This window comes from Cydia amplana, chromosome 5 (genome assembly GCF_948474715.1).
Source record: "Cydia amplana chromosome 5, ilCydAmpl1.1, whole genome shotgun sequence".
Lineage (NCBI taxonomy): Eukaryota > Metazoa > Arthropoda > Insecta > Lepidoptera > Tortricidae > Cydia > Cydia amplana.
The window spans coordinates 15,484,467-15,511,319 of record NC_086073.1 but is presented as its reverse complement, the minus strand read 5'-3'; the positions used below and the strand labels follow the sequence as shown (position 1 = coordinate 15,511,319).

Genomic DNA, 26,853 nt, shown 5'->3' with positions numbered 1-26,853 from the left:
ATGTAACCCCACCTCAAAAGAAGCAGTTGTAGCTGCAACTGTCATCACGACACTAATCATGCTAATGGCGCCGCATGATGATAGCAATGATAATGCATGCAAATACTGCCGAGCAACAGCCATACAAGCGAAACAATTATTACCTGGCTGTTTTAAACTCTAAGTGATTTTTGGTCGACAATAGAATATTATCTAACCTCAAACATGTCCTCAAGACATTTTTAAAGTACTTAATCTTTAAAGTAAGTAGCTAGCTTGCTAGCTATATCTACAAGTCTAATAGTTTTAAATAATGGCGGTATACCAATTTATGCAAATACTGCCGAGTAACCAGACATACAACGAATTACTAACTATAAGTATAAGTATAATATTATGTGGGATATAGGCAAGGTTTGAAATAGCCCTATTTCAAACCTTGCCTATATCCCACATAATAAATGACATTTAGTAAAATCATACTGCTTGTGGCTATTAAAATTTATTAGAAACTTGCACATTTTGTCCACGATATAAAACGTAAATACTTGTGGCGTTATTACACTAATCATGCTTATGGCGATGCATGATGAATTGATGATCTCAATAATATTGGTCATGCAAATCTTGTCAGTAGAAAAAAGCGGCAAATTTGAAAAATCGCGGGTTAGTAACAGTTTTGTTTACATTTCATCGTTGTTCGATGTACATTGCTGCGTTTTGTTTATTTCCTAGGGATAACATACTTTAGTTTGCTTTACATTGCTACTGACATATCCGGCTTGACAGACTATACATGCAAATATCATTGAAAAACAATCAGCAGTTCGGCCTGAACGATCTATAACATGCCGTCGCATGAGACTATTTGATCCCTGAGCTATTAAAAAAAAAAACACTTTTTTCCCACAATATAAAGCAATCCTAAATTAAACGATAAAGATAAAAATTAATTCACACATACATTTTAAATAATAGTAACTACATACATTCTGACCATGTTAACTTTGCACAAACTTGGCAGTAAGAATGCATTTGCATACATATCCCTATAAGCTACACACTTGACGTAAAGTGTCATTCTATGGAACTTGCTAACTATGTAAACAAACCGCCATATTAAAATTATCTCTGAATGTCAATTTACTAGTGACTTTTGTTTACATAGTTAGCAAGTTCCATAGAATGATACTTTAGCACTGCATAAAACACTAGCATGAAAACTTAGCGTGGTCCGACTCTAAAAGTTTGTGTGGTAGAGCGGACAAATGCAAATATACGACGCGAGAAGCCGGGGCCACCCAATCGGGCAAATTTAGGAGCTTGCTAACTACGGTACGGTACGAGTATGCCACCGCCGTATAATCACTACTACTGACGTGGATGTCAGAACAAATGCTGGAAGGAATAGTCTAACTTCAGTGCTAGGTATTATCAATTTTTATAGCTGGACAAGCACATCTTGTCATTAAAAAAGGCGCGAAATTCAAATGTTCTATGGAACGATATCCCTTCGCTATATTTTTCAAATTTGCCGCCTTCTTCTACTGACAAGATCTGCTTAATCAAGTACAGGGTGGCCAACTTAGAGGTATACACTCTAAAAAATGAAGACCAACTAAGAGCAGTTTTCTCTTAGTTGACGTTAAGTTAATTATAACAATAACGATCTTATATAAATCAAAGAAACCTGATTACTTAAAACAATAAGTGTATCTGTGATTGAACTAATAAAGTAGGTATGTTATTAATCCTAACAATTGTATACTTTGCATCTATCATTAACTTGTTGGCATAATTATGTAACGTAGGTTGATTCAATCCTTAACAAATTAATTAAAACAGATAAATATGTTAATAGTTATGAACATTTTAATAGTTTATGTGATTATTTTCTCTTTGTTGATTTACATAAGACTTGGTATTTTAATCAACTAAACATATAATATTTAGAACAACGAAGATAAAACATTCAATCCCATTATGATCAAGTTATTGTATTAATTACGAAACTAATATTCCATTCTATTAAGAATTATTTGTTAAATCGATTTTTTTCATAATTAAATTAAATAATCAGTTAATCCGTTCAATCAAGAGATAAGTAGGGGGGCGCCGGTGCACCCGCGGTCCTCCCCGCCCGCGCCCCTGCGGCGCCTGTGACCGTGCGAGTGGGGAGTCAGTCTCAGCCTCGACGTTCAACATTCAACTACTTAGTCATTCAAGTACGCGTCAACGAAATAAACTTTACTTGTGCCTTTATTTCACGGCAAGCCTGGAACAGTGAACGTGTTACCTTTGCTTTGTGTACCTAATGTATAATAGTGTATGTGCAACATGGAGCAAGTGCTAATCGCGGCGACGGGAATAAAAGGCGCGGGGACGGGCCGGGATGGTTATGTGGGAATCCCTGTTGTGGACTAATGAGACCCCAGGTCTACCCAGTAAAACCCCTGTTGGCCGCCTCAAGGCTTTAAGGCGAGGCACGGGAAACGATCGGGACCATGCTTCCGAAACCCCGCCAGCGGCTGTCCGAATTGCGGACTCGACTTCGGAGGAACTGTTTCCCTTTACTTCTCTAAGAGTGCGCCATTTTTTGCGCATTGGCCATCCCAGAGACCCTCGTGTAGGCGACAGACGTCCCCGAGCCTGCCGCCAACGGGTACCCATAAGGGGGAAATCGACGGTTGTACGCCAAACGGTCATTATATTTGTAGCCCGTTTTAAATGTTAATTATAATATATATGTAAGGTATGTAAAAGAATGTTCGATTTTTAAATGTAAAACGTTTAGTTTTCTAAATGTTTAGATGAATAAATAACATCTTATTATATATATATTTTGTTTTATTCATTTACCCCCTTTTCATAAAACTTTACTTAGTTCTGGCTAATAAGATGCATAAGTCGATGCAATCATGTTCTTAGTTGAACTTATTAGGGTCAAATAGTTGATACAGTAATTCTTCATGTTAACATTGATTTACATCTTAGTTGAAATGATTAAACAATTGAGATTCAAATTTAACAATATCTTAGTTCAGGCTAATAAGGTGCATTAGTCGATGTAATCATGTTCTTAGTTGAACTTATTTGGGTCAAATAGTTAATACAGTAATTCTTCATGTTGATATTGACCTACATCTTAGTTAAACTGACTTGTTTGTATTAGTTGGTACAGTAACTTATCATGATAATAATTATCAAGCCCTTAGTTGATCTTGCTAGGATCAATTAGTTAGCATAATTATTTTTCGTGTAAATATTGAACAAGATCTTAATTGGTTCAGTTACATAGATATAGTAATAGCAATCAGAATTACCTTATTTGATGTGTCTAAGTTCTTGTTAGGCTCGTATGGAATCAAGATGCTTGATTACGACTATCAAGATATTGATAGGGCCAACCAAATTTTTTTTAGAGTGTAGAACTTTTTTTTGCCGCCATTTTATTTTGGCGGTAAATATGACAGTTATTGCATGAAAATTAGTTTGTGTAGATACGGCAAATTTATTATGGAGCGTTTTACGACGGAACAACGTGTTTTAATCATTAAAAACAATAGAAACATTAAAAATAACGTTTCCCGGTCGATTAATTTCGAGAAATGGTGACATTGACTGGCCCCCAAGATCGCCTGATTTAACAGCTCCTGACTTTTTTCTGTGGGGCTATCTAAAGGGACGTGTCTATGCTAATAGGGCAACGAACCTTCAGCAATTAAAACAAAATATTCGAAACACTGTCGCTGAGATAACGCCATAAATGTGTGAAAAAGTGATGAAAAACGCGATGAAAAGGGTTCGCATCTGCCATGCTGCTAGAGGTGGACATTTGTCTGACATTATTTTCCATGTGTAATTGCTGACCCTACATATTATATTTAACAAGGAATACTTCATATTTTTTTATGTTTTATAGAATAAAATTTCAAAAATAAAGTGTATACCTCTTATTTGGCCACCCTGTATATATCACTACATAGTATAAAGCAAAGTCGCTTCCCGCTGTGTGCCCTATGTGTGCTTAGATCTTTAAAACTACGCAACGGATTTTGATGTTTTTATAAGATAGAGTGATTCAAGAGGAAGGTTTATGTATAAATTGTATAATTTGTTAACCCGTGCGAAGCCGGGGCGGGTCGCTAGTATTATACAATGATATTATATAACCATAGATAGGTTATACTCATACTTGAGGAGCACAAAAAATACTTCCATATTTATTTCTGTGCCTACGAAGAAATCTGTTATTTTTGATTAGTTTTCTCATTCCATCCATCTTTGTCACACTCGTTGTTAAAAAAGGTCGTCTCTTTCTCTTTCGGTGTGCGGGAGCTCGTTAGCACGTGCACATTTCTCGCTTGTCCAGCCGCGACTAAAGGAAACTTGTCCAATTTGTCACAAGGTAAGCGCTTCAATTTTGGAACGCTTATAACCTATCTTGAGTTATAAATCATTGGTATTATATATATTTCGTTGCGTGTACCACACAATACAAGCCTTATTGAGCTAACTGTGGGACAAGGCCGATTTGTATAAGATTGTTCCATATGGGTGTTTGGGTGGTGAGGTGAAAAATCTCGTTTGACTTTTCCTAAAACTATAATTTACTTTACAAAAATACTAATTAAATATTGTTTTATATACAAGAAATAATAAACTTTTCTAAGGATTGGAAAATACTCCTCATCTTTGCTCTAAGCTTCTGATAACCACTTAAACGTAAGAAGAAATTACTTCCTCAACCACTGTGGTTTCCATATAAAAATTCCACTATAACTCCTTATTAATTCGCTTAAGTCAGTTGTAGCGTAAAGCGTAAGTAATTTTATATGTTTTATATTACTCGTACTTATCAGAATTGTAATTACAAGTAGGTACTTATGTGTAATTGATTTATCATAAAAATATAAAATAATACGACTAAAAAGTAGGTAATATGATTTAAAAATTTTGACCGAGCGAAGCGAAGGTGTGCCAATTCTGTCTGTCTGTTTCTCCTACTCTTCTCCCGCACCGTAATAACGCTAAAACCTATTTAGATTTTATTACAGGCCTACCTAAAGCACGCCTCCATAATTATTGATCTTACTTAATTGCTTTTCTTTTCATATAACATAGGTAATATAGGATTCTAAAAAGCAAACCGTTTCTCTTCTTATACGGGACCATTCCATAAAATTTAACTCTACGTCGAAGCAATTACTATTCATAATCATGAATTACTTGGTAATTCCGTCAAATAGCCAAGTGGAGTGTTGGCAATAAATATAGGTAATTTGTCCCGCTGTTAGTGTTTACATATTTTAGAGAACCACGTTTATATATTAGATTTATAAAGGGTGCTTCCTGTAACAGGAGCAATAAATTAAACTAAAGGCTGTACTCTTCAAACTGACCAACATTTGTTCAGCAACTTTTAAAAATTATGAATCCTTTAGTTAGACTTCCTCTTATTCATACAAAATAAATATTGCCTTCAATGTACGCTGACATCAGTGTGTTTGACGTTGCTTGTCACGCTTTAAACATAACAAAATTTGCAATATATTGCGTCTTAGAATAAACTTTAAAGTGTAATAAAAATCAAAACACGAGTTATTTTCAAAAGTTGCTGAACAAATGTTGGTCAGCTTGAGGAGTACAGCCTACAGTTTAATTTGTTGCTCCTGTTACAGGAAACACCCTGTATAGGAGACCAAGTAAACGGAATTCGCTTTGCGTGGTTGGTCGTGCCCCTAAAGCAGATTACATACTGTACAGCGAGCTGCAAAATCGCATACCACTTTATGATGAATTCCAGTCATAAAGATGGGAATGGACTTTTGCAGCTGTGTGTACAGTTGCCGTCAGATATATCGGAGCGGCTAAGGTGCTCACAAATATCTGAACACGCCTCTATCATCAGGGCGTTATAGTGCGTGTTCAGATAATGTGAACACCTTGGCCGCTCCTATATGTCCGATAACGACTGTACTTGTTGCTTGAAAACTATATAAGCTAACATGGACATTTGGGTAAAATACAGATAATCACGATATGTTTACTGTTTAGGCACTTTGTGAACTTGGGTGTATAAAGTTGTCGCAATGTTGACACTAAGTGCAAACACCATATTAATAATACTTTACTATTGACATAAAAAGACACACTATATTAACGTGGCAACTGACGTATTTTATATTTAACTACTGCGAGAGTGACTTTTACCCACACACTGTAAACGCATCCGCAACGTGCCGAAAATGCCGAAATATTGATAATCGTATAAAACTTATAACATGGTAAATATTTCATAATTGCCTTAGTATATTAATAGAAATTAATTTAATATTTTCTTTCGATGTGGTTTTAATATACCTAGTGTCTTTGCAAATGAGAAAAAGCCTTATTCCTTATCGAAATTAATTTTCTCCTTACTCTTTCCTACAATTTTATACATAATATGTACCATTGCATAAAGAGCTTTATATGCGATGACGTACTTTCGAGCACTTTGCCCATGCCGATACATACACTTCATACTAAGATGGAGCCTCAATAAACCTACAAACAGATTAGTATTAATGGTCTATGGACATAAGCAAAGATAAGCCCATATGTAATCGATTTACGATCATTTTAACAGTTATCGAGAAAACTGATTGCCTTTAAGGATAACATTTTTACATACTCCGCACAAATCAGGTTTATCTTTAGCTTATAGCATAGATAGCGAAATACAAATAGGTATCAACTACACAGCACATTGTTAGTACACGGAATTTCAATCAGGGTTTAAACCTTCGCTTTTTAAAAGGCTTAAGCGTGTATTAGTAGCGATCGACTTTGAGTCTTTCTGACTGATTAGAAGGTAGATTTTCGATTGAAGGGAGAGGCGTTACGTCATTGTTTTAATGGGAGCTCGAGAGGAGAAAAGTATTTGCAGAATTGTCGGCATGCAAAGAGAAGCAACGCAAGTAGCTGTAATTTGTATTGAAATAACCTTTCTGCCGGATCGCAGCATTTCATCAGACGGGTCCCGACAAGAGATTTATTATTTTTTTATCCGCAAAGACTTGAGGTTCGAAATTATTGTTTTTATATCCAGTGAAGGAATTTTCAAAGCAATTATATAGGGTTTTAATTGGATCAAAGTTGTTACTGAGGTTAACGACGCTGGAAAAGCTTATGCTTGATTCAGTTTTTACAATGTTTATGGATGATGTGAAGTGTCTAGCCATTAAGGAGCTCATCAGGGTAACTGGTTTGGTACCAAGAAGCGCGGTTAAGCGCTGAGTATTAACGCGGAGCCTAGATTAATGATGAAACATCAATCCTTAAACGTACCGTCGTATGTAACTTATGTGTTGCAAAATGTTTGAAAGGAACTTGTGAGGTACATACCTACACAGTTGCAATATTACAATTTAGAGAAATTAGTTTAATTCCAATGTAAGTGCTTTTAATTTATATGCACCGTGATTACCTTTTGTATTGCTTTCCAACTCCCGATATTTCGACGCAGTTACATGTACACCGCGCTGCAGTAGGATTTCTTCTGTACCTACTGTGAAAAATAACTTGCTGAACTCATATAGTAATTCAAAAAATATCCGAACTTAAGTAATTCAATTCAATTCAATTTATTTATTTGCTAGAACATACACAGTTTTCATGGTTACATGTCATTGGGGTGTTAAGGGCCTGCAGTACCGGTCCCGGTACCAAGAATTTTATTTCCCGGTTCTGAACATGGCCGGAACCGGGATTCCCGGTTCTTCCCGGTTCTCAAGGCATCTTATGATTCTTTTTAAGAAATTGTTTGTGTTAGCGTACAATCTTTATGAATTACTTATTTTCATATGAACAATTTCATTTAAGGATTAATAAACGACTTATTTTATAATAAAAAAAACACTTTTAGCGTTACCACCTATTTTACGAAATTAACCGGCACATATTAACTCACATTTATAGACGGGTCTAACGCGAAATTTATTCAATTACCTTTATATACCGACGTTTCGACACAGGTTTCACTGGTCATGGTCGCGACATTTATAGACCCGTCTATAAATGTGAGTTAATATGTATTCAAAACGCGAAGGTTTTAACCGGCACACTTTGCCTCCGCCTGGGCTTAAAGGTGTACACTAGGGTTTGCTCCCGGGAAATACCGGTACCGAAAGTACCGAGAATTCCCGGGATTTAGACGAGCCAAGCAAAGAACCGGGATTTCAAAATTAAAATCCCGGTACTCCCGGGATTTTCGGGACTAACATTTCCGGTACAATATTTGACTGCTTTATGTTACATAGCATGAAATATCATGTTTTATAAAGAAAATAAATATGTATATTTTATCAATCTAAGGCTGATGGTAATACTTTTACGGCTGACCACTACATTAAAATAAATAAAAAAAAAGTCAATGGGTTTGACAATGCCGACAATATAAAATTGCGTAATTTGATACTTTAAGGGCATAAATGTTTGTACGATAAATTTATACGAACAATTAGTTATTTCATATTTGTATACTAACTAGAAGCACAACTAGAGACAATTCTGTAATTAATTAAATACTACTTTTAATTCAAATTCAAACACGGTATAAGAAACTCACATATGATAATGATATTTTAAATGAATTAATAATTCTGGCTGAATAATTTCTTGATTTGTCGTATTGATAGTTCTGTTATTATATGTTCGAAGGTCCACAGTCCATTTTGAACGCATGCGAAAATTATCATGTTTTTTATCCTTTTTCACAAAACGTCTTACATATTTAAAAAAAAGGATGATATTACTGAGCCACAATTCAGTTTTTGCCTATCAACAAAGATAGTAAAAATATCATGTAGTTTAGGGAAAAAAAAACAAATTATATTAATGATTGTGTGACTTAAAGACACCTTCCCTGTGCTACTTTTTTATTGTTTTAAGAAAGATTCGTGGTCGTTTTACGCTTTTTTTTTACTGAAAATTGATGTGAAAACTGATTTTTGAAGGCAGTCCCAAAAGTACCGAAAATACCGGGAAATCCCGGTTCCATTTTAGCCCGGTACCGAAAATCCCGGTTCTTTTAAACAGTACCGGTTCTGCAATCCCTAGTGTACACTGTACGAGCAACACGGTCGTAGTCGATGCACTCAGCACTATGACGGCACGGGATACAGGAGTTAAAAATTCAACCCGATAACGGAATATTTTCATATTAAACCAAACCTAGAAGAAGAATATTCGAATATAATAAATAAATAATATCCTACTTGTGATTTAAAAGTTGTTTAAACATTATAGTTTAAGTCACCCGGGTCAAAATGTATAGATAGACACCTTATTCATCTAAATAGGTGTAATTTAGTAGCTTTAAGGCTCCATTGGGACATATGACACAAACATACATAGATTGCTAATATCATTAGTCCTTTATGTAACCGCCATAAAAGTACTGAACGATGTTTCAGATAAAAACAAAGTTGAATTAGAAAACTTGGTGAATTTTTACAAATTACCACTTTACTAGTAACTAGGTTAGTTTGTCGGGTTATTTTTGGGTCCCCCGTTTCATAGCACCATTATTAAAATGTTATTTAATGTCCGGAGCTAAAGTACTAAGACAACTACTATTGAAATGGGAATAAATACGCATACTGATGAGAACCAGGAAGTACCGGTACCGGGTCTTCAGTACCGGTTCTTTCGACACTATAAAATTCCCGGGAATTCCCGGGAGCATGCCCTAGGTGTTATAGGTAATAACGAAATAAATTTTGATAAATATCCTAAAACCGATTTTGTTGTTAAAAATGTTAAGTATTTTGTTACTATTATGCAAACATTTCTTTCAGTGCTATTTTTGTATTTCGTCTTATAAACTTCTTATATTTATACATATAAAGCTTATCCCTTTTTTAAATGAGCCATGTTGATCGTCGAAAATCGTGATACATTCCCAATGGTCCACCCCGCATGCCTGGACCGTGAGAACCTCGCGATAACCGACAGTTAAGTAAAGCTCGGCCGGAAAACTGTGTTTAACTTCGTATTGTTTTTCAACTGATAACGACAGCAAACCTCTTAATTGTGGTGCAATTGACACTGAGTAATCTGTTTTTTTTAATACATGGTCCGGTGTATTTTACGACATATCGTTTAAATTAAACGTAACGTATAAGAGCATTTTTCTGTGTAGCATTTTTGGAACAAAATCTCATACAAAGAGAGAACTGAGAATTTAGAAAATAGTGCTTACGTAGTGGTTGGAGTGTCTTCCCACTCCCATTATTAATTTTTGACTTCATGCGCGTAATTGCGCCTGTTTTTTCTTCAAAATAGTTTTAAGTAAAAAAATATTATATAACAATGATGTGGCTGTAACGGCTGTGGAATACCCATCCTTGGAGATTAGATTTCTCTTCTTTCTACCGCACAACTGTTTTTAAATACGTTTAAAATTTTATTATTTAATGTAATAAATGCGTTATCACACTATAACAATGATGTTTAAATATCCCGAATCTGAATAACCCCCAAAACGCTTCTACGCCGAGTTATTTCGTCTGCGCTCCATTTTAATCTCAACTATTCAACAAAATTCGATAAGCCTTCAAACCGAGCATTCCACTCCAATATTCACCAAAACAACATTTAATTAAAATACTTTTCGTGCTTATTATCTATCGTGAAATACTTCCATAAATATTTTGTTTCAATATTTTGATTTCGGTAACCTCGGTAGCCGTGTAACAAATTGTTTCTCGTATTCGGTAAATATTTTAAACTCGTTCGATAACATCTGTTCTGAATAAATTAATTACAACGACATTTTTTATAAGAGAAACTACCAATTAGTGCTCATATTAATATTAGTGGAAAACTTTTATTAATTATGCGATTTGATTGTTTGCTCATGATTAAGTGTTTTTTTTTAAGTGATTAATTTGAATACGTGAAATACCACATAATTTTAGGTGTTTAATTACCTTAAATCGAAGCTTTATATAGTTAATATCGGACGACAAAGGTATTTTTACGTCTTATATAATGACATTGTTTGAAATCGAAAGAGTAGACGTACCTACATTCTGAAAGAATCCGAGTTGATACCAAACATTATTAGTATTTAATTACTTAGTAAAAAATAACATAATAAAATTAAGACTGGTATTTACTACGATGAAAAATTATACACCATTTGTACAGCGAACATTATATCACTTCAAGCTTTTAAAACAATGAGTTTCAGTAAGACTCACGTTTCTATCTAAGCGTTTACATATACTCAGTAGAATATTTTTTCTTTGTTCTTATTAGTTATTAAATATAAACCCTTCTCCCCCAGTTCCCGACACAACATGGCGCCCAACCACCTCCTCAATTCCGCTCTGACCTGCCGCCTAGTCGGAGGGCTGACCAGAGAGCAGAGAGCCACGTGCCACGAAGCGCCTGACGCCGCCGCCATAGCGTTCGAAGGTCTACAGCTGGCGGTCAGAGAATGCCAGCATCAGTTTCGGTGGCACCGCTGGAACTGCTCTAGTCTGGTGGTTAAAGGCAGCAATCCACATGCAAGCGCTATTATGAAAAGAGGTAAGCAGTGTTAATTTTGAGGTATACACCATAGTTCAAAGTTTACCCAATAATTTTGCACTGTATCGAACTTGATCTTACTTCTATATGTGTACTCTATGTCTTCTCCGCGAAATAAAATATAAAGAACAATCCAAGTACCTAAAACATAAGTAACAAAATAAATAATAAAGATGTATATGTATGTGTAATGTTAAATGCGACGTGTAATGTCATCTATCGGACAATTGGGCAACTAATAGTTCTACCTAATTAGTTTTGCGAGCCCTTTAAAATATTAGAAATATAGGTACATTTCTTCGTAATGAAACAATGAAACTCAAAGTTTATTAACAGGGATCGGACAAAAAGTGCGGATGACGTCAAACCACTTATAGGATGATTTCAAATAGTATTTTTGATTTTCATAAACAATTATCACTTATCATTTATCAACCTCTTTATTAAACGATATCGCCACTTGAAATGAGTAAGTACGTTTTTGACTGACACATTGTCAATCAGATGAACAATAAATTGACTTCGTTATTGTTTAGCTATTGTATCTTCACGATTATATTTAGCTAAAATTTAGCTATAAAAGTATAATAACATCAAATAATTTTTTTTTTTTTTACTAATCTTACCTACTGTTCCCACTTTTGACTATTAAACCTATTTATCTGAGGATCCCACAGACTTGTTCTAAGTGTTCTAACTAATTTCAAATAATTATACCTTATGGTAACAAGTTTCGTGAAATTTATGTTATTCACTACATCACCCTACCACCTGTATTATTAATTCCATGGATTTATTTACGATTATTTTGTTACTTCATTAATACTACTTTGTTACTACATGTCACACGGGAGTTTAAATACAAACTCAAACATCATCCTGTGTGCAAGATTACGTCATTTTTACGCCATCCGCACTTTTTGTCCGACCCCTGTTTATTAATAAATAGCTACCACGTACGACGGCTAAATAATTTATAACTCCTAGTTAACTCATCCATAAAAGGTATTTACAAAACCCTTTAACGAAAAAACTGATTTTATCGTCGGCAATAGTGACGGGTGACAGACATACTCATTTATTTTACACATGTCAATGTCACAACCCTTAGTAAGCAGGTGGTCTCCTGAATATAAACACTAGTGAATAATAACTGTACTTAATTATTGCACAGAAGTTTTATTGAACAACAATTATATCTCAAGAAATATGCGCTTTAAAAATAAACCGAAGTTGTATATTTACGAGGCTTTGTTGCTAATGGAGAGACACCAATAACATGGCGGGCTCGTAGGTGGCGGCAATCAATGTAATGCCAAAACCAGTCCGATGCGTCGCGTATTTCCACCAGATAATATTAATAAACGCAACTAAACTCTCGAACCAATCGCCATCAGCCATTACAATCCGAATTTATTACGACGAAAAATTAGCCACGCACATTATGTAGAGATTCAGACCCACCGGACGGCATTCTATTTACAGAGACTATATCCTCGGGTGTGAAAAGGCTTTGTGGACCTTATTTTTTCCACAATCATCGCACACGTTGACGTGGAAATTTACGAGCACGGAGGATGGGAGACAACAAATAATAAGGTGATTGTTGGCCAGGTGTGCCCCGCTCCCGCGGCCTGATTTCACGCTTCGTGTGCGACCGGGGCGAGCCATCGCCACACGATTGCCTCAACCAATTAATATCTTAAATGGAATTACCTGGACTTAAGATCCATCGGAGTTTCTCAATTTTCTATACGCCTCTTTATAGCTGCACGCATTTTAATAACGGTTTGATATTCACCATAAAGCTTTATAGGGAAAAGAGGAATTTCTGAAGCGAGTGCTGATCAGTCGTTGATGAGAGATGAAATCATGAAGATTTAATTGCTCGACAGATGCCAGTGTAGAGAGTGAACATGTTACTGTGCAGGGTATTATGTGATTTCGGACATCCATAGCGCCGGTAACCCGTGACGACACCTTCCGGCCCTTCATCGACATGATTCCTTTTAAATTGAAAAATTGTGAAAAAGCGTATCTAAACACTTAAACATCTTTCTTAACTTGCCCTTTGTTGGGGTTCGAATTGAAACGCCGACGGAGAACGAAAGCAAAAAAAGTCGAAGAACAAATCGAGAGGCTTTTAAATAGGATAATAGCGATCGATGATCGAAGGAGAAAGATAATAATGATTCGGGACCGTTGGTTTTTTTGCCCGTGCGTGGATTCATTGGGTGAACGCTGGACGGACGGCATTCGGGATAGATCACGGATTTGTTCCGCTTCCCGGAGATCCTCCACACGTTGTTAGCGCTCTTGTTGTACGTGACGCTGTGACAATGCCCCACTGTCAACGATTTAATGACTTTTGTGAGGCTAATGAGACTATTGTCGGAAAAAAGTTTTCGCCTCGGGCGTTAATGGAGGATGGTGGGTAAGATTAGCGTGAGATGTGAGTCGACGCGTCGGATGTCGCCGGTGTCACGTGAGGGAATGGCGCGCGTCGGGGCAGCAGGGTGGCGCGCATGCTCGATACGATCTGACCGCGACGTGACGTGAATACGCCGCGCAAGCGACTCATAAAAAAGTGACATTTATTGGCGTTTTATATCAACAACGTGTACGCAGGTGACGTCGTGGCGACAACATACTGCGGTTATGATCCCGCAAAAACGCGATTCATCGCTCAGAGGCGTCTTATCTGGCGGACCGTCGTGGGAATTCGACGGTCTTCACGATGATATCTTTATTTTTGACAGATTCGCTTATTCATTCTAAGACCACTATAGCCCCGCGAGGATGTTAATAACGCGGTCATATTTTAAATTACTAAAATTGACTATGATAAAGAGTCATTGTTGACCTAAAGCTGCAGCTTTTGAAGAGGTTTTAAACAAAAAAGGGACGTGTCGAAATGTCTCAATGGTGATAGCCGACCCTCTAATAGCGCGATACGATAAGATCGGACGCGGTGCGTTACCGGGTCGTGCTTCTTCAGATGCTTTTAAACTGTGAGAAACACACAAAAGAGTCGGGGGAAAAAAATATGTTCCCATTTTTGAACGTGACATCGAGTGGCCTTTTTGTTTCTCGTCGGGCATTGTGCCCTGTCGGATTATGATGCCTTTAACTGTTAATTAAGGCGGGCATGCACCGGTGAGTTTGCGGAATTTTCGGGATCGAGTTAATGGTGCGGTTGTTTAACTTAATTGATCCAATGACCGGGGCTTTCATCGGGTACGATTAAATACAATATTTATAATTAGTAATCCCTTAGGAATTTTGAAATAAGCTTTTATGTACACGAATGCGAGATGTTAATGCGACTTAATCTGACGTGACATATTTTATTGAACAAGTATGTGATTGATATATTTTTTGCAGCAATCTGCTTACTATAAAAGGGTTGCATATGGTAATGGAAAACTCCCCAAGGCCTACTTCATACGGGAAGTGAGCGTATAGTTCTTTTTTTTTCTGAATGACATCATTCATAGATCTGATGTCCATCCATCCTTTTATGTTTGAATGGCGACATTGAATATAAATGTGAGTGATTATTTTTACATTCTGTAATGTATGACGTTCTTGTAGTTTAAATTAAACCACACATAAAACTCTATCCTAAGAATGAATAGTATGGTACCATAGTTTTATAATTCTTAACCGGAATATACAGCATAATTTTCAGCAAACAGTCAATTATTGGTACTGACGTCACGCGCCCAGTTTCGGTAATTAGCGATTCGCAACGCCCGCGCCCGCGCAGCCCAGCCGAGCCTTAATTGGAACAAAACCCCTGATACGGACCTCATAAAACATCCATTTTAAAATGCATCAACGAAATTCCATTGACATTATAGATACGTACAACACTGATAACAAATATGATTACATTTACCGTTGATTCTTTATTAACAAAATATTCAGTATTCTTCTTAATCCATAACAAAAACTCGACTCGACAGTGTTAGTTGACTAGACAAATGCTTAAATAATACAATTAATAGTCTGCGTTCCACTTGTTCATCCACTGCGTCCTTAAAAGGTATCTCGTAACTTACCGTTACCCATTCAGAGAAATCTCTATAAATTCCCCGAGCGCATTAACTGCTGGAATCAGCTGCATAAGGAGAGTTTCCACTCATCGCGAATAAAAACTCGCTGCAAGTTCATTCATTTTGGCGCCAGATTTATTGGCTATCGACTCGGAAGCGAAGACGTGAAAAACCGTTTTAAAATCGCAGAGTGCGCAATCGTAAATCACGCAACGACTCTTGCGCATCGGGGATGCGGCGCGCGCATCAAAAACGATGTTACACGACACGGAAAAACGCGACCACCGCCGGCGGCACTTGGAAAAACCTATCAGTATGCGCATGCAATTACATCAATGTCTCGCAAGCGCACATTTTTAAATTAAGAATCGGAGATGAAATAAAACGTTTAATGATAATTGAAATTTGTATTTACTTAGGCCGGGCTGTTAGCTTTTTGCCGGCGCCCAGTTGCCTTACATGGTGCGCATGTAGATTTGCCAATTTAATCCGTTTCGAAGAATCGAGGTGGCAGCGGAGCTGTCCCACTGATGGACAGCTATAAGTAATTAGCCTCGGAAACGTTCTCCAGGTTTTTTGCATCATTAACTAACCAGCATTAAAGCGAAATTAAAGTAAATAGCTTGCATACTACTGCATAATTGAACTTGCGGGTAATCTATAAAAATGACAACTCATTGGACAAACTTATCTTACATATTTTAACGTAAATACATTAAAATTGTCTCTCATTTACCCACCGTACACGGAGAGAACTTAAAGTGCAGACATTTAGTGTTGTAAATCCCTTTACCTTTTTTACTTATCAAGTCGTAGCGAAAATAATTACATGTCATGCATTATTAAAACAAACACACACAAAAAATAAAGGGCCAAGTGTAAGGGAAGAATTTAAAATCTGTCACCAGTTCGAAATTCAGAGCATTTCGCTGGAAAAAGTCAAAAACGAAAGAGCGGAATTCATTAAAGTCGATTAAGGAATTCGGTGCTGGTTTTGGGACGCGCAAAAAATACACTAAGTGCACCTAATTGCCACAAAATTATCACTGCAAGTGGCACAAGCGCAGTAAAGACCAGTTAGTTACTATGTAACTTGAGTAGGTCACAAAGGCGCAGAAGTCATTTAGAAAAATACGACCATAATTAAGTTTGACTTTTTTTCAACCATTTCATTTATATTACCAGGGAAAGTTGCGATAGTACGCCTACCTGCTTTACATTGATTGCACAAGAAAATTATACAACAGGTTACATTCCCGTAAACAAAGCCAGGACCGAATAATACGCCAATAACAGTAAACCCAACGGCGGTAACCCATAACTCGGAATAATCCAAATCGATCAACCGGAGACACTATAAATCGCCACGTATCGATTCTATCGCGTCTCTTTCGATCGACAAAATATAAATTTGTCACGGGCCAGTCGGAAAAAGCTGCTCCTGATCAAGTAGTCCTCTTTCTCGACTGAGTAACGCCGTATGTTGCTTTGCTGCCCTTAGATACATCAGTCGCAGTGGTTCTCGGGTTGTAAGTTTATAAATAAACAATAACATTGCCCTATTTGGTTGGCGCACCGTAACATTCATCTGGCGACCGTTGCGATCCCGAGTGATAACCGTAGTACGGCGATATGTTTATAACATACGACACAAATATACAGCACAGATTTTGAGTACCAAATTGATAATGCAATTTCTGTGCATTCGAGTGACTAAGTTATATTAACCGTAAACATGGAACCTTTCCACAGCCTATGATTTAAAATTAAATTACCTTCTTGCGAAGGAGACATTTGCGTATTATGGTAGCTAATATTATAATATATTTATCTGTTGACTCTGTCATTAAACCACGCCATCTACCGAGAAATATAGACACGATACGCTTGTACCTAAGCAATCAAAATGACAAATTGATGACATAAACATTGTTAAGATAAATTTTATAGTTGTTGCAAATGAAATCCCCACGCACCAAGTGAAATCGCTAGTAAAAGTAAGTAATAAAATTATCAATTGCGCATTGTTCAATCAATGAATTCTTCTTGGTTCGCATCGCAATGTAAAGGATTGCCACGTTTATTGTCTCGTTGGAATCATATTAACCCCTTTGTATAGAAAATGGTCACTTTCTGTTGTGTTTAAACATATGGACTATGGTCAAAACATATGTTATTTTTGCACGTGTCACTGCACAAATGTGTGTGATTTTATTTAAGATCATTTAGAACGTGTTTTGCTATAGATTTATACCTGTTGAAAATGCAACAAAGTATGTACAGTCAGCAGCAATAGTTGCTAAGCGGGTGAGGTGTTCAAAATGATCTTGACACGACTTTATCGTTAGTAATTTTGAACACCTCGGCCGCTTAGCAACGTCAACATGAGTAAAAAGTTCGAAAAAATGTTCTTAATACATAATAAAGAGCTTATAATATGTGTGTATCTGTATCCTACTGTACATAATTAGGCATTATGTAGCAGTCACATAAACTACTATTAACAGCATTCCCTCCCTATAAATAGTACGTTTATAAATACCCTCTGCATATAATCGTAGGAGTTAATGAGTCATCTTCCACCAAACATCGCACCGTATAAAAACCCCGCAACATTAATTCATCGATGATCACTCCACCCAGATAATGCTTGATTTATAATGATTATCATTTCATTAAATGTGATTCAGCCTAAATCATGTCTCGGGTAGTTTTTGCGCTAGTTTGTTGACCTAGAAACCGGAACACTGCTAATACTATGTTAGAACTTGCCCGAGACTGTGTAGTAGGTACTTCTAATTGTTACTAAGAGCACTGTTGTGAACTATTCATTTTTTTGCGAGAAGGTTAATGATTATACAGGGTGGCCCATTTAAATCGGTCAGTATGGGAAAGTCTGAAACTATAAGACATACGAAGATCTGTTCTTAGGAACCATGTCATCGATTTTAATAACATGAAAAACTGCATTCATACATTTAAAAAAAAAACCTGTTCTCAAAATAATAAAAAGGCGGTGGTCATTTCGAACACTTGCTAAAATAAATTAAAGAATATGAAAACAATGCATTTTATTCATTTTAGACATCATGTTTCATAGTAAAATTTACTGCTTAAGACCTATACAATCGATATCCAAAAAAAAATTGATTTAGTTTTATTTCTCAAAATGTCCGGATTCGATTCTCGAGCTGAGTACAGGTGTTTTTTTAAAAGTATGAATGCAGTTTTTCATGTTATTAAAATCGATGACATGGTCCCTAAGAACAGATCTTCGTATGTCTTATAGTTTCAGACTTTCCCATACTGACCAATCTGAATGGGCCACCCTGTATATTATTATAGCAGTCTACAAAATGTTCATTCGATTTTATATCCCGGGTGACATTAGCTATATTTTAACCGACTTTTTGCACTAATTAAAGAGTAGAATTATTTTGTCTATGGCAGATGTTATTGGTCAATGTAGCCAATTCCTACTTTTAGCAAGACAGTAGTGGTGTTTGAAAGATGTCGGATGCGGCTGGTTTGTGTTGTATGTAGACTATCTGCCACAGACACCGAATTATCAAGCGCTCACGCAAACTTGCCGTTTGCAAATATGGGCGCTCTTTCGCGCCGGGAGATTTAATTCTATAAATTGCCTATACGTCAAAGCTTTTTAAAACGTTCAGCTCCGATATCAAGGAGATTGACAGTGACATCGTCCTTTTCCCGCGGCTTCATCTGTTTTAACAATCCTTATCTAATGTAACCTTAAAGGCCTGCGCAAACCGGCGGAGTACAAACGTAGTCTCCATTTTCCTCTCTGAATATTGACTTTATATAAAATATTTCTACACAATTTATTCTGTATTAACGATAGATGTCCTTTCGTTTGACGTTTGACCGAAAAACAATCCATACAAAGTTTTAAAAGCTCCTAACTCTTATAATCTTTAATAAAATCAAATAAGCTTAAACGCAGGGGCACAGCTGTAATTAATACACATCAAAAATATTTTGTATAATGCAGAGAGGAAATTTAGGAATACGTTTTTATTGAGAAGCGGTCACGTGATGTATTACCTTTCCTCTTATGGAAGCGACATTGTGTGGTCACCGTGGGTTGTCTTATTGCTCCGTCTACTAGGCCAGTGATCTGTAGTGTAGCGGCTCTCTAATGTGAGGACAGATTGACAGAATGATGAAACAGCGAGAGATTCCCACTTCCTATTGACGTTAAACCAAAGTATTCTTGGGAGAGTTCTGCAGAACGTTACTGGGTGACATTTTGAACGTGACTTATAATTATACTAACGGTACGTTTAGAATGAGTATATAGATCAATAATTAACGTCATTTAAACAAAAAAAAACAACGGGTTGCACTCTGGGAGTGCCGGCAGAAGTGAAAACTCAATGACTAGTGCAAAATGTCTGCAGCACTATTGACGTTAACGCGATCTAGCGTTATTTGGTCGCATTACTTGAAACCTTAAGCACATCACTGTTAGTACTTGAGTTATAAGTAATTAGTACCAGTTAGAGGGAAACTCACTATAAGATGGCATTTAAATCAATAAAGAAAAACTCAATGACATTGTAACAGGTCACGTGTCCGTCTTAGCCGTTGGAGCCGGTCTACCTAGTTTTATTTGACGTTCATAAGCGCATTGTAATTATGCCTACTTGAATAAACTATCTTTTATCTTATCTTATCTTATGTCTTACGAATTTTACATCACAAAAAGTGCACAGCGCCGCTAAAGGAGTTTTCACTTCAAAAAACACATTTTCCTCCGATACAACAAATTTGACTCAGTTATGAAATACAACTAAATATTGTTAGCACCAGATTGTGTTTGAAAAATCGAGTTAAGGGTACATTGTAATGCACAATGGGCCTTACGAGGTTAAATTATTTGTCATCGAGCCGGAAATGCCAGCGATGTAACACGTTCAAAAAGTCATCCTGTATAAAGGTTAGGTCGCAACAGGTGGTTAAATTTTTCCCTTAAAATAACTAATCACGTACTTTCCACACAAAAGACAAAGACGCTAAAACATTTTAACATTTAAAAGTGTGACGTTTACGCTATTGTATGGAAATGTCTGTCAACCCGTAAGCTGCAGTCAGATTGAACAGCTTTGAACACAGGTTGTCTAACTCGAGCTTTATTTTTACCATTTCTTTTTAAAGACCATTATTATTAAAAGCTTTTATTTAACTTGCAATGTACCTATGTAAGTATGTACCTATGTAACTGTGTTTGTACAGGTCAAATCTTGCAAGTTAAATTTGACGCACTTCCCGACTTCCAATGAAGCTGAAAATGTGCATACACATATGTAAGTCGGGTGACAATGTAATATTATGGTACCATCAAGCTGATCTGATGATGGAGAGAGGAGATGGCCATAGGAATTCTGTGATAAAACAAGGCAACCTAATTTTGTAGTAGTAGTAAACTCTTTATTGTACAAAAAGACCTATTAAAAATAACATACAATTAGTAAGAAGTACAAAGGCGAACTTATCCCTTTGAAGGATCTCTTCTAGTTAACCTTTGAGTAGATGAGAGGAGAAAGTGAAAAGAGGAGAGAGTGTTTTGTTTGGGGTTTTTAGAATTATCTTGGTGAGGATTAGTTGCCTGTGGAAAGAAAAGTACAGGTTTGCGATAAAAACTTGTATCAAACATGAAAATTTTGCCAAAACTTATTTTATGATACAGGAAGTAAAAAGCAGACGAACACATGCAACACTAGAGGGATTGCAAGTGCGTTTCATGCCTTTAAGATGTGAGTACGCTCTTTTCTTGAACTTTTGAAGGTTTATTCCACAGTCTAGCTAAGAGGCGGGTAGTTTCTGAAGAACCGCACAGTTTAAGACTGCTACCATTACCATCTAAGTGGTGAAGATGGTAATGTTGTCACGTTAGAGCAATGGCGGAAGAAAGCGGCGGGCGGCGGCCGCGTCAGGTAACAATTCCCCGGACTCGGAGCACTCCCCAGCACAGATTAAATAAATAAATAAAGAAAATAAGTAAAAGAATTTCATAACAATTAGCAGACATCGCCTGTAGAAACGATCGCCACTGGGGTAGAATGGTATGTGAGAACGAGAAGCCACCGCAAACCAGACCAGCTATCATGGTCGCATTTTTATTACCTGTCATGCTATGCGTCACTTTCGCACTTACATATTTGTTAGAACGTGACAGCCATGGTGACAAATGATAAAGAGCCGGCCATCTTGGCCCTACAGCAAGACAAGGCCCCCAACAACTTGAGGCGAACGCTGCTTTAACCTCTTGTCTGTATACCTATGATAAGGATCCTGGCCGAATTTTTAGTCATCTTTTTGTATTTCCTTTCGAGAAGATATTTTTGTGAGGGGGCAGATGATGGAGCCTCACTTGGGATGGTGGAAATTAACCCGTGGAGCGCCCTACCAAGACACGTGTGCTGGTAACTAGTATAGGAGTTCCATACTACGCTAATTCTGGAGCGCTCCACGGGTTAAAGGCAGGATCCAGGACGACGGTGGGTATTTATTTATTTAAATAAAAAGGCACCTGTAACAATACAGGTCAAGTGTTAACTAAATAACAGATATGTATAAAACACATTCGTAAATTACTATAAACTTACAATATGTGATGATAATATATATATGTAGATATTCTGGAGGTGCGCTGGGCCACTAACTGAGCACTATATAACACTGCACAGCACTTATATATTATCTTTGACTAAATATTATTATCACAATTACTAGATGAGTGGCTTTAGGCCGTATTTAGGAATTTAGGAAGTATACAGTCTGTTAAAATAAAAATATGTTTATCGATCGAAGTTTTGGATCGAACTGGAAATAAAAATCATGGAAGGGTATTTGAAGAAGGATTTGAATTTAAACAAAAAGCGGCCAAGTGCGAGTCGGACTCGCCCATGAAGGGTTCCGTATTTAGGCGGTTTATGACGTATAAAAAAAAACTACTTACTAGATCTCGTTCAAACCAATTTTCGGTGGAAGTTTACATGGTAATGTACATCATATATTTTTTTTAGTTTTATCATTCTCTTATTTTAGAAGTTACAGGGGGGGGGACACACATTTTATCACTTTGGAAGTGTCTCTCGCGCAAACTATTCAGTTTAGAAAAAAATGATATTAGGAACCTCAATATCATTTTTGCAGACCTATCCATAGATACCCCACACGTATGGGTTTGATGAAAAAAAAATTTTTGAGTTTCAGTTCGAAGTATGGGGAACCCCAAAAATTTATTGTTTTTTTTCTATTTTTGTGTGAAAATCTTAATGCGGTTCACAGAATACATCTACTTACCAAGTTTCAACAGTATAGTTCTTATAGTTTCGGAGAAAAGTGGCTGTGACATACGGACGGACAGACAGACGGACAGACGGACAGACAGACAGACATGACGAATCTATAAGGGTTCCGTTTTTTGCCATTTGGCTACGGAACCCTAAAAAGGGAATTTACAATTTGGATGTGCCAGTACTTGGCCAGTACCAATAGAAATGGTTGTAGTGTAACGTTTCGTTACACGCACCGTTACAATTTTCTGCTCTATACAGCACAGCCGAGGTTTGAAAACACGACCACCACACACATATTATGAAAGATTAATAGTACTCGGAGCAGTCGCATAATAAGCTGAGCGCGCCAAACAATTGAGTGAAATATTTTCGTTGAAAAAATTGTGAGCACATCTTTACAATCTCACCAAATTTCACCCAAACCGGCCTAATACCAAATTAAAACTCCTTTATTTCAATAAAACCGTATCAGTGGGTGTCAATTAGGCTCACTCGGAGAGGGCAACTAATCCGTCCCGATAACGGGCAGCCCGTATTAATCACATGCCATAGAAGAATTAATTTATACGATACTAACAGCAGCAATCTTCCCTGACCATTGGTGAACCTTATGTGATTGCTACAACGGTTAAGTTTGGTCAGTTAACTGTGTCGACGATGGTACATTTGTATCGGCTATCGGAACGTTATCGCTGCGGACGAACTCGTGAGAACTTTCGTTTCGAGAAAAAAAAATGCTGTAAGTGTAAGCACATTTGTTTCAGTTGCAACTAGGGTTGCCAGATGGTCTGGATTTGGCGGGATTCTCCCGATGTTTAGCATGTGTTCCCGATTCCCGACAAAGTGGAAATTGTCCCGAAAAACAGCTGCACATTATAGAACAATAATTTCAAGTTCCGAACTGTCGTCGAGCGAGAGAGCGACCCGTGTCGAGCGCGTCAGCGTTATTATAAAAACGTCTATGGGCAGAGCAGCTGACGTAGTGCCAATAATATAAAATATCGTTGTTTTTTAATACAATTACTTTAATTTGAATGTTTATTTTTTCCCGACTTAAGTCTCAAAATCCCGAAAAATTTATATTTTTTCCCGATAATAGCGCCTTTCGATCTGGCAACCCTAGTTGCAACTTGCAACCGCTAGTGGGTTACTGCAACGGCCAAATGGTCATATATTTTTGGATGATCATGAGCGGCATCGATCAACAAACTGATCTCATTTGATTTCTTGTAGATATCACTTGTAGATGTAGTGCATCTCGCTCGGACTTATGTACCGATTAGTCATCGACATCACACTGCAAGGTCCATCCCGAGCAATCCCTACGAGCCATATAAGTAGATATATTTATTCCTTTTATATGAGCCTAAAGTGTCCCACTGCTGGGCAAAGACCTCCCTCCTCCTTTTCCACGTATCCCGGTCTTGACCCGTCTCCCACCAGTTCCTATCATAAGCGTCAAGTACCTATAATAATGATTATATTGCGTAGTTATTAGGTACCAGTGGCTCTGAGAGTGGATCTCAAGAACCCCCATTATTTCACCGTTTTGAAAATGTCCTAAAACATTCAGATGTTGGCAGTGACAAAAAATCTATACATAGGTACATCATATAATTATAACTGCTCACCAAACACGAGAATTGAAAATGAGAGCATCCAGACAGCCGGACAGACGTACCAAAGGATTTTTGTTAGCTAGATCCAAATTCAGGCTCAGCAAACAAAGTAAATACCTAAATGAACTAACCGCTACGACGATGTGACATCAATAATCAATTACATCAAAAATTCAAACACACATATTAGTTAAACAATTTCCCCAATCACAGATCGCATCCTTTATATCTCAAATATTGCAATAAAGATCGCCATATGGCTACGCGCGTATCGAATAGGGTCAATCGCGACGCAGGTGGTGCAGGCCTCAGCGTAATTGCCCATTAAAAGGGAGATGGCCCTTGAAATCGCTATAATACCAAAGTCCCATTGAAGAAGCACAATGAAATCGCCCGAATAGCACCAATAGCACATTATTAACCGTGGTACACAATTAACCGAGCCGGCTAAGTCAAATGCAAATAGATGTCATACTGTTTATAGTAAAAGATTACATTGTGCGGGTCCAATAGCTTATCTTCGCATCTAAAATGGTTTCTGTATTTAATTTATTGCAATAAAATAGATAAATGGCGGTCTTGGACGTTCCGCGTTCCTATAAATCTTTAAGGGATTTTCCACTTGGTGTTGTTTTGTGTTCAGTTTTGAATGATAATTGAAACAATGCTTGATTTCGCCAATATATAAGTATTTTAGCAAATCTGTCACTACTGTGCTAATGCAAATTGTACTTTTTATATGCCATGCAAATGCCATGAGAAAATTCACACGGAAACTAGACTATATTCGCAAGGATAGACCCCAACCCAATCCTTAAAAGGTCAAATCCTACACCGGAACATGCGAGACAAAAGAAAATCACCGTGTCGCCGAAATAATTTTAGCCTGTAAGATTTTCATTATTGTATGTACCTATGTTAGTTTGTAAGGTATGTATCTATGGACCTTAGTTGCCTGAAAATAAATGTTATTTAATTTTTTAATTTAATTTTTAATTAAAGTTGGCTCCATAGAAAAAAATACCAATACATATCTATTTTTTTTTTTTTCATTTCTATTTAGTTTGGCCCCCTTAACCTTTAAGTTGGACTCTTCTACTTAGTATAAAATGGCTGTATTATACAGTATTGAGTTGACATTAATTGCTTGCAACCCACAAAACTTAAACTTAAAAATTTACAAAACCAAGCGACAAAGCTCAAAGAGGAGCCAACCAGCGTAAGCGCACTTCATGCTCCTACTAGTTTATGTATGACAAATACCATTGATTCATCGGAATGCGATGTCTTCTCTTGCTCTTTGTATTTAATGCGGTTCCGGAAACACAACAGTGGCAATGAAATGTACATATTCTAGTGATAAAGAAATGGGGTTAATTGATAGAAATCTCTAATAACCGTAAGATGCGAAGCCTGCTATGGAGAAAACAGGGGTCGACCACGCCAAAGCTTTAACGCACCTTTTACGCAGCTATGGTGGAAACGCAAGGCATAAAATACGTCACTGCGTATGCCGCGTCAAGTTAGGCCCTTAGTCGAGGCAGTTTGAGCAACTAAGTTAAGACGAGTGCGTTTTTTTACAAGAAAACACTCGCTGCTTATATAAATCTCGCTCTTCGGTATTCTTTTCTCGACGCTTAAATACTTCGAATAAAGAATCGTTTATAAAATAAAAGCTTTAAATATCATAAACATAACCTTTGCGACCTTCACGTAGCAATGAAAACTGTAACGATGACAATACTGATAAACTTTCCAAAAGGTTTCGTAACGAAAATAAACTTGAACTCTAAGATCGCATCGATATTGATATACATCGTTATTTTCTTCACCTTCTTTCTTGGCTTAAATTAAAAAAAATGTTAATAGATAGTTAATCTAGATTTTAAGAGAACTAATATTGTACGCCTGACAGCTCAAAGCCTGACAGACAAATTATAGTGGCTACACTAATATACCTATTTATTATGTAACCTTTTTGTACACCTATAATTGTATGGCGTTATTCATAAACCGCTGCTAACTTAATCAGTTTATGATCGTCGTTTGTCCCTATCTGTCGTTATGCCATAGAGACGGACAAACGACGATCATCAGCTGGTTAACTTAGGAGACGTCTATGGACAAGGGGGTTAGTGGCTTAACTTCGAACTTTGATAAATCCACTTTACCCTCTAAGGAAATATCTACCCTATTACCTTTTTTTAATACCAAAATCCCAAATACTGACAGTTGGATTAACCGAATTCGAAGTTAAGCAACTCAACTAAGCAATTAATTATATCTTAT

At 36.9% G+C, this 26,853-nt stretch overlaps 1 protein-coding gene across 1 annotated transcript in view; it reads left to right on the top strand.

Annotated features, from left to right (window-relative positions):
- LOC134648349 (protein Wnt-10b) overlaps positions 1 to 26,853 on the top strand; it is a 39,777-nt gene that overhangs the window by 1,134 nt on the left and 11,790 nt on the right. The window contains exon 2 of the mRNA XM_063502864.1: positions 11,315 to 11,559. Coding sequence (XP_063358934.1) covers positions 11,315 to 11,559 — 245 coding nt within the window. The remainder of the gene's footprint in view (positions 1 to 11,314; positions 11,560 to 26,853) is intronic.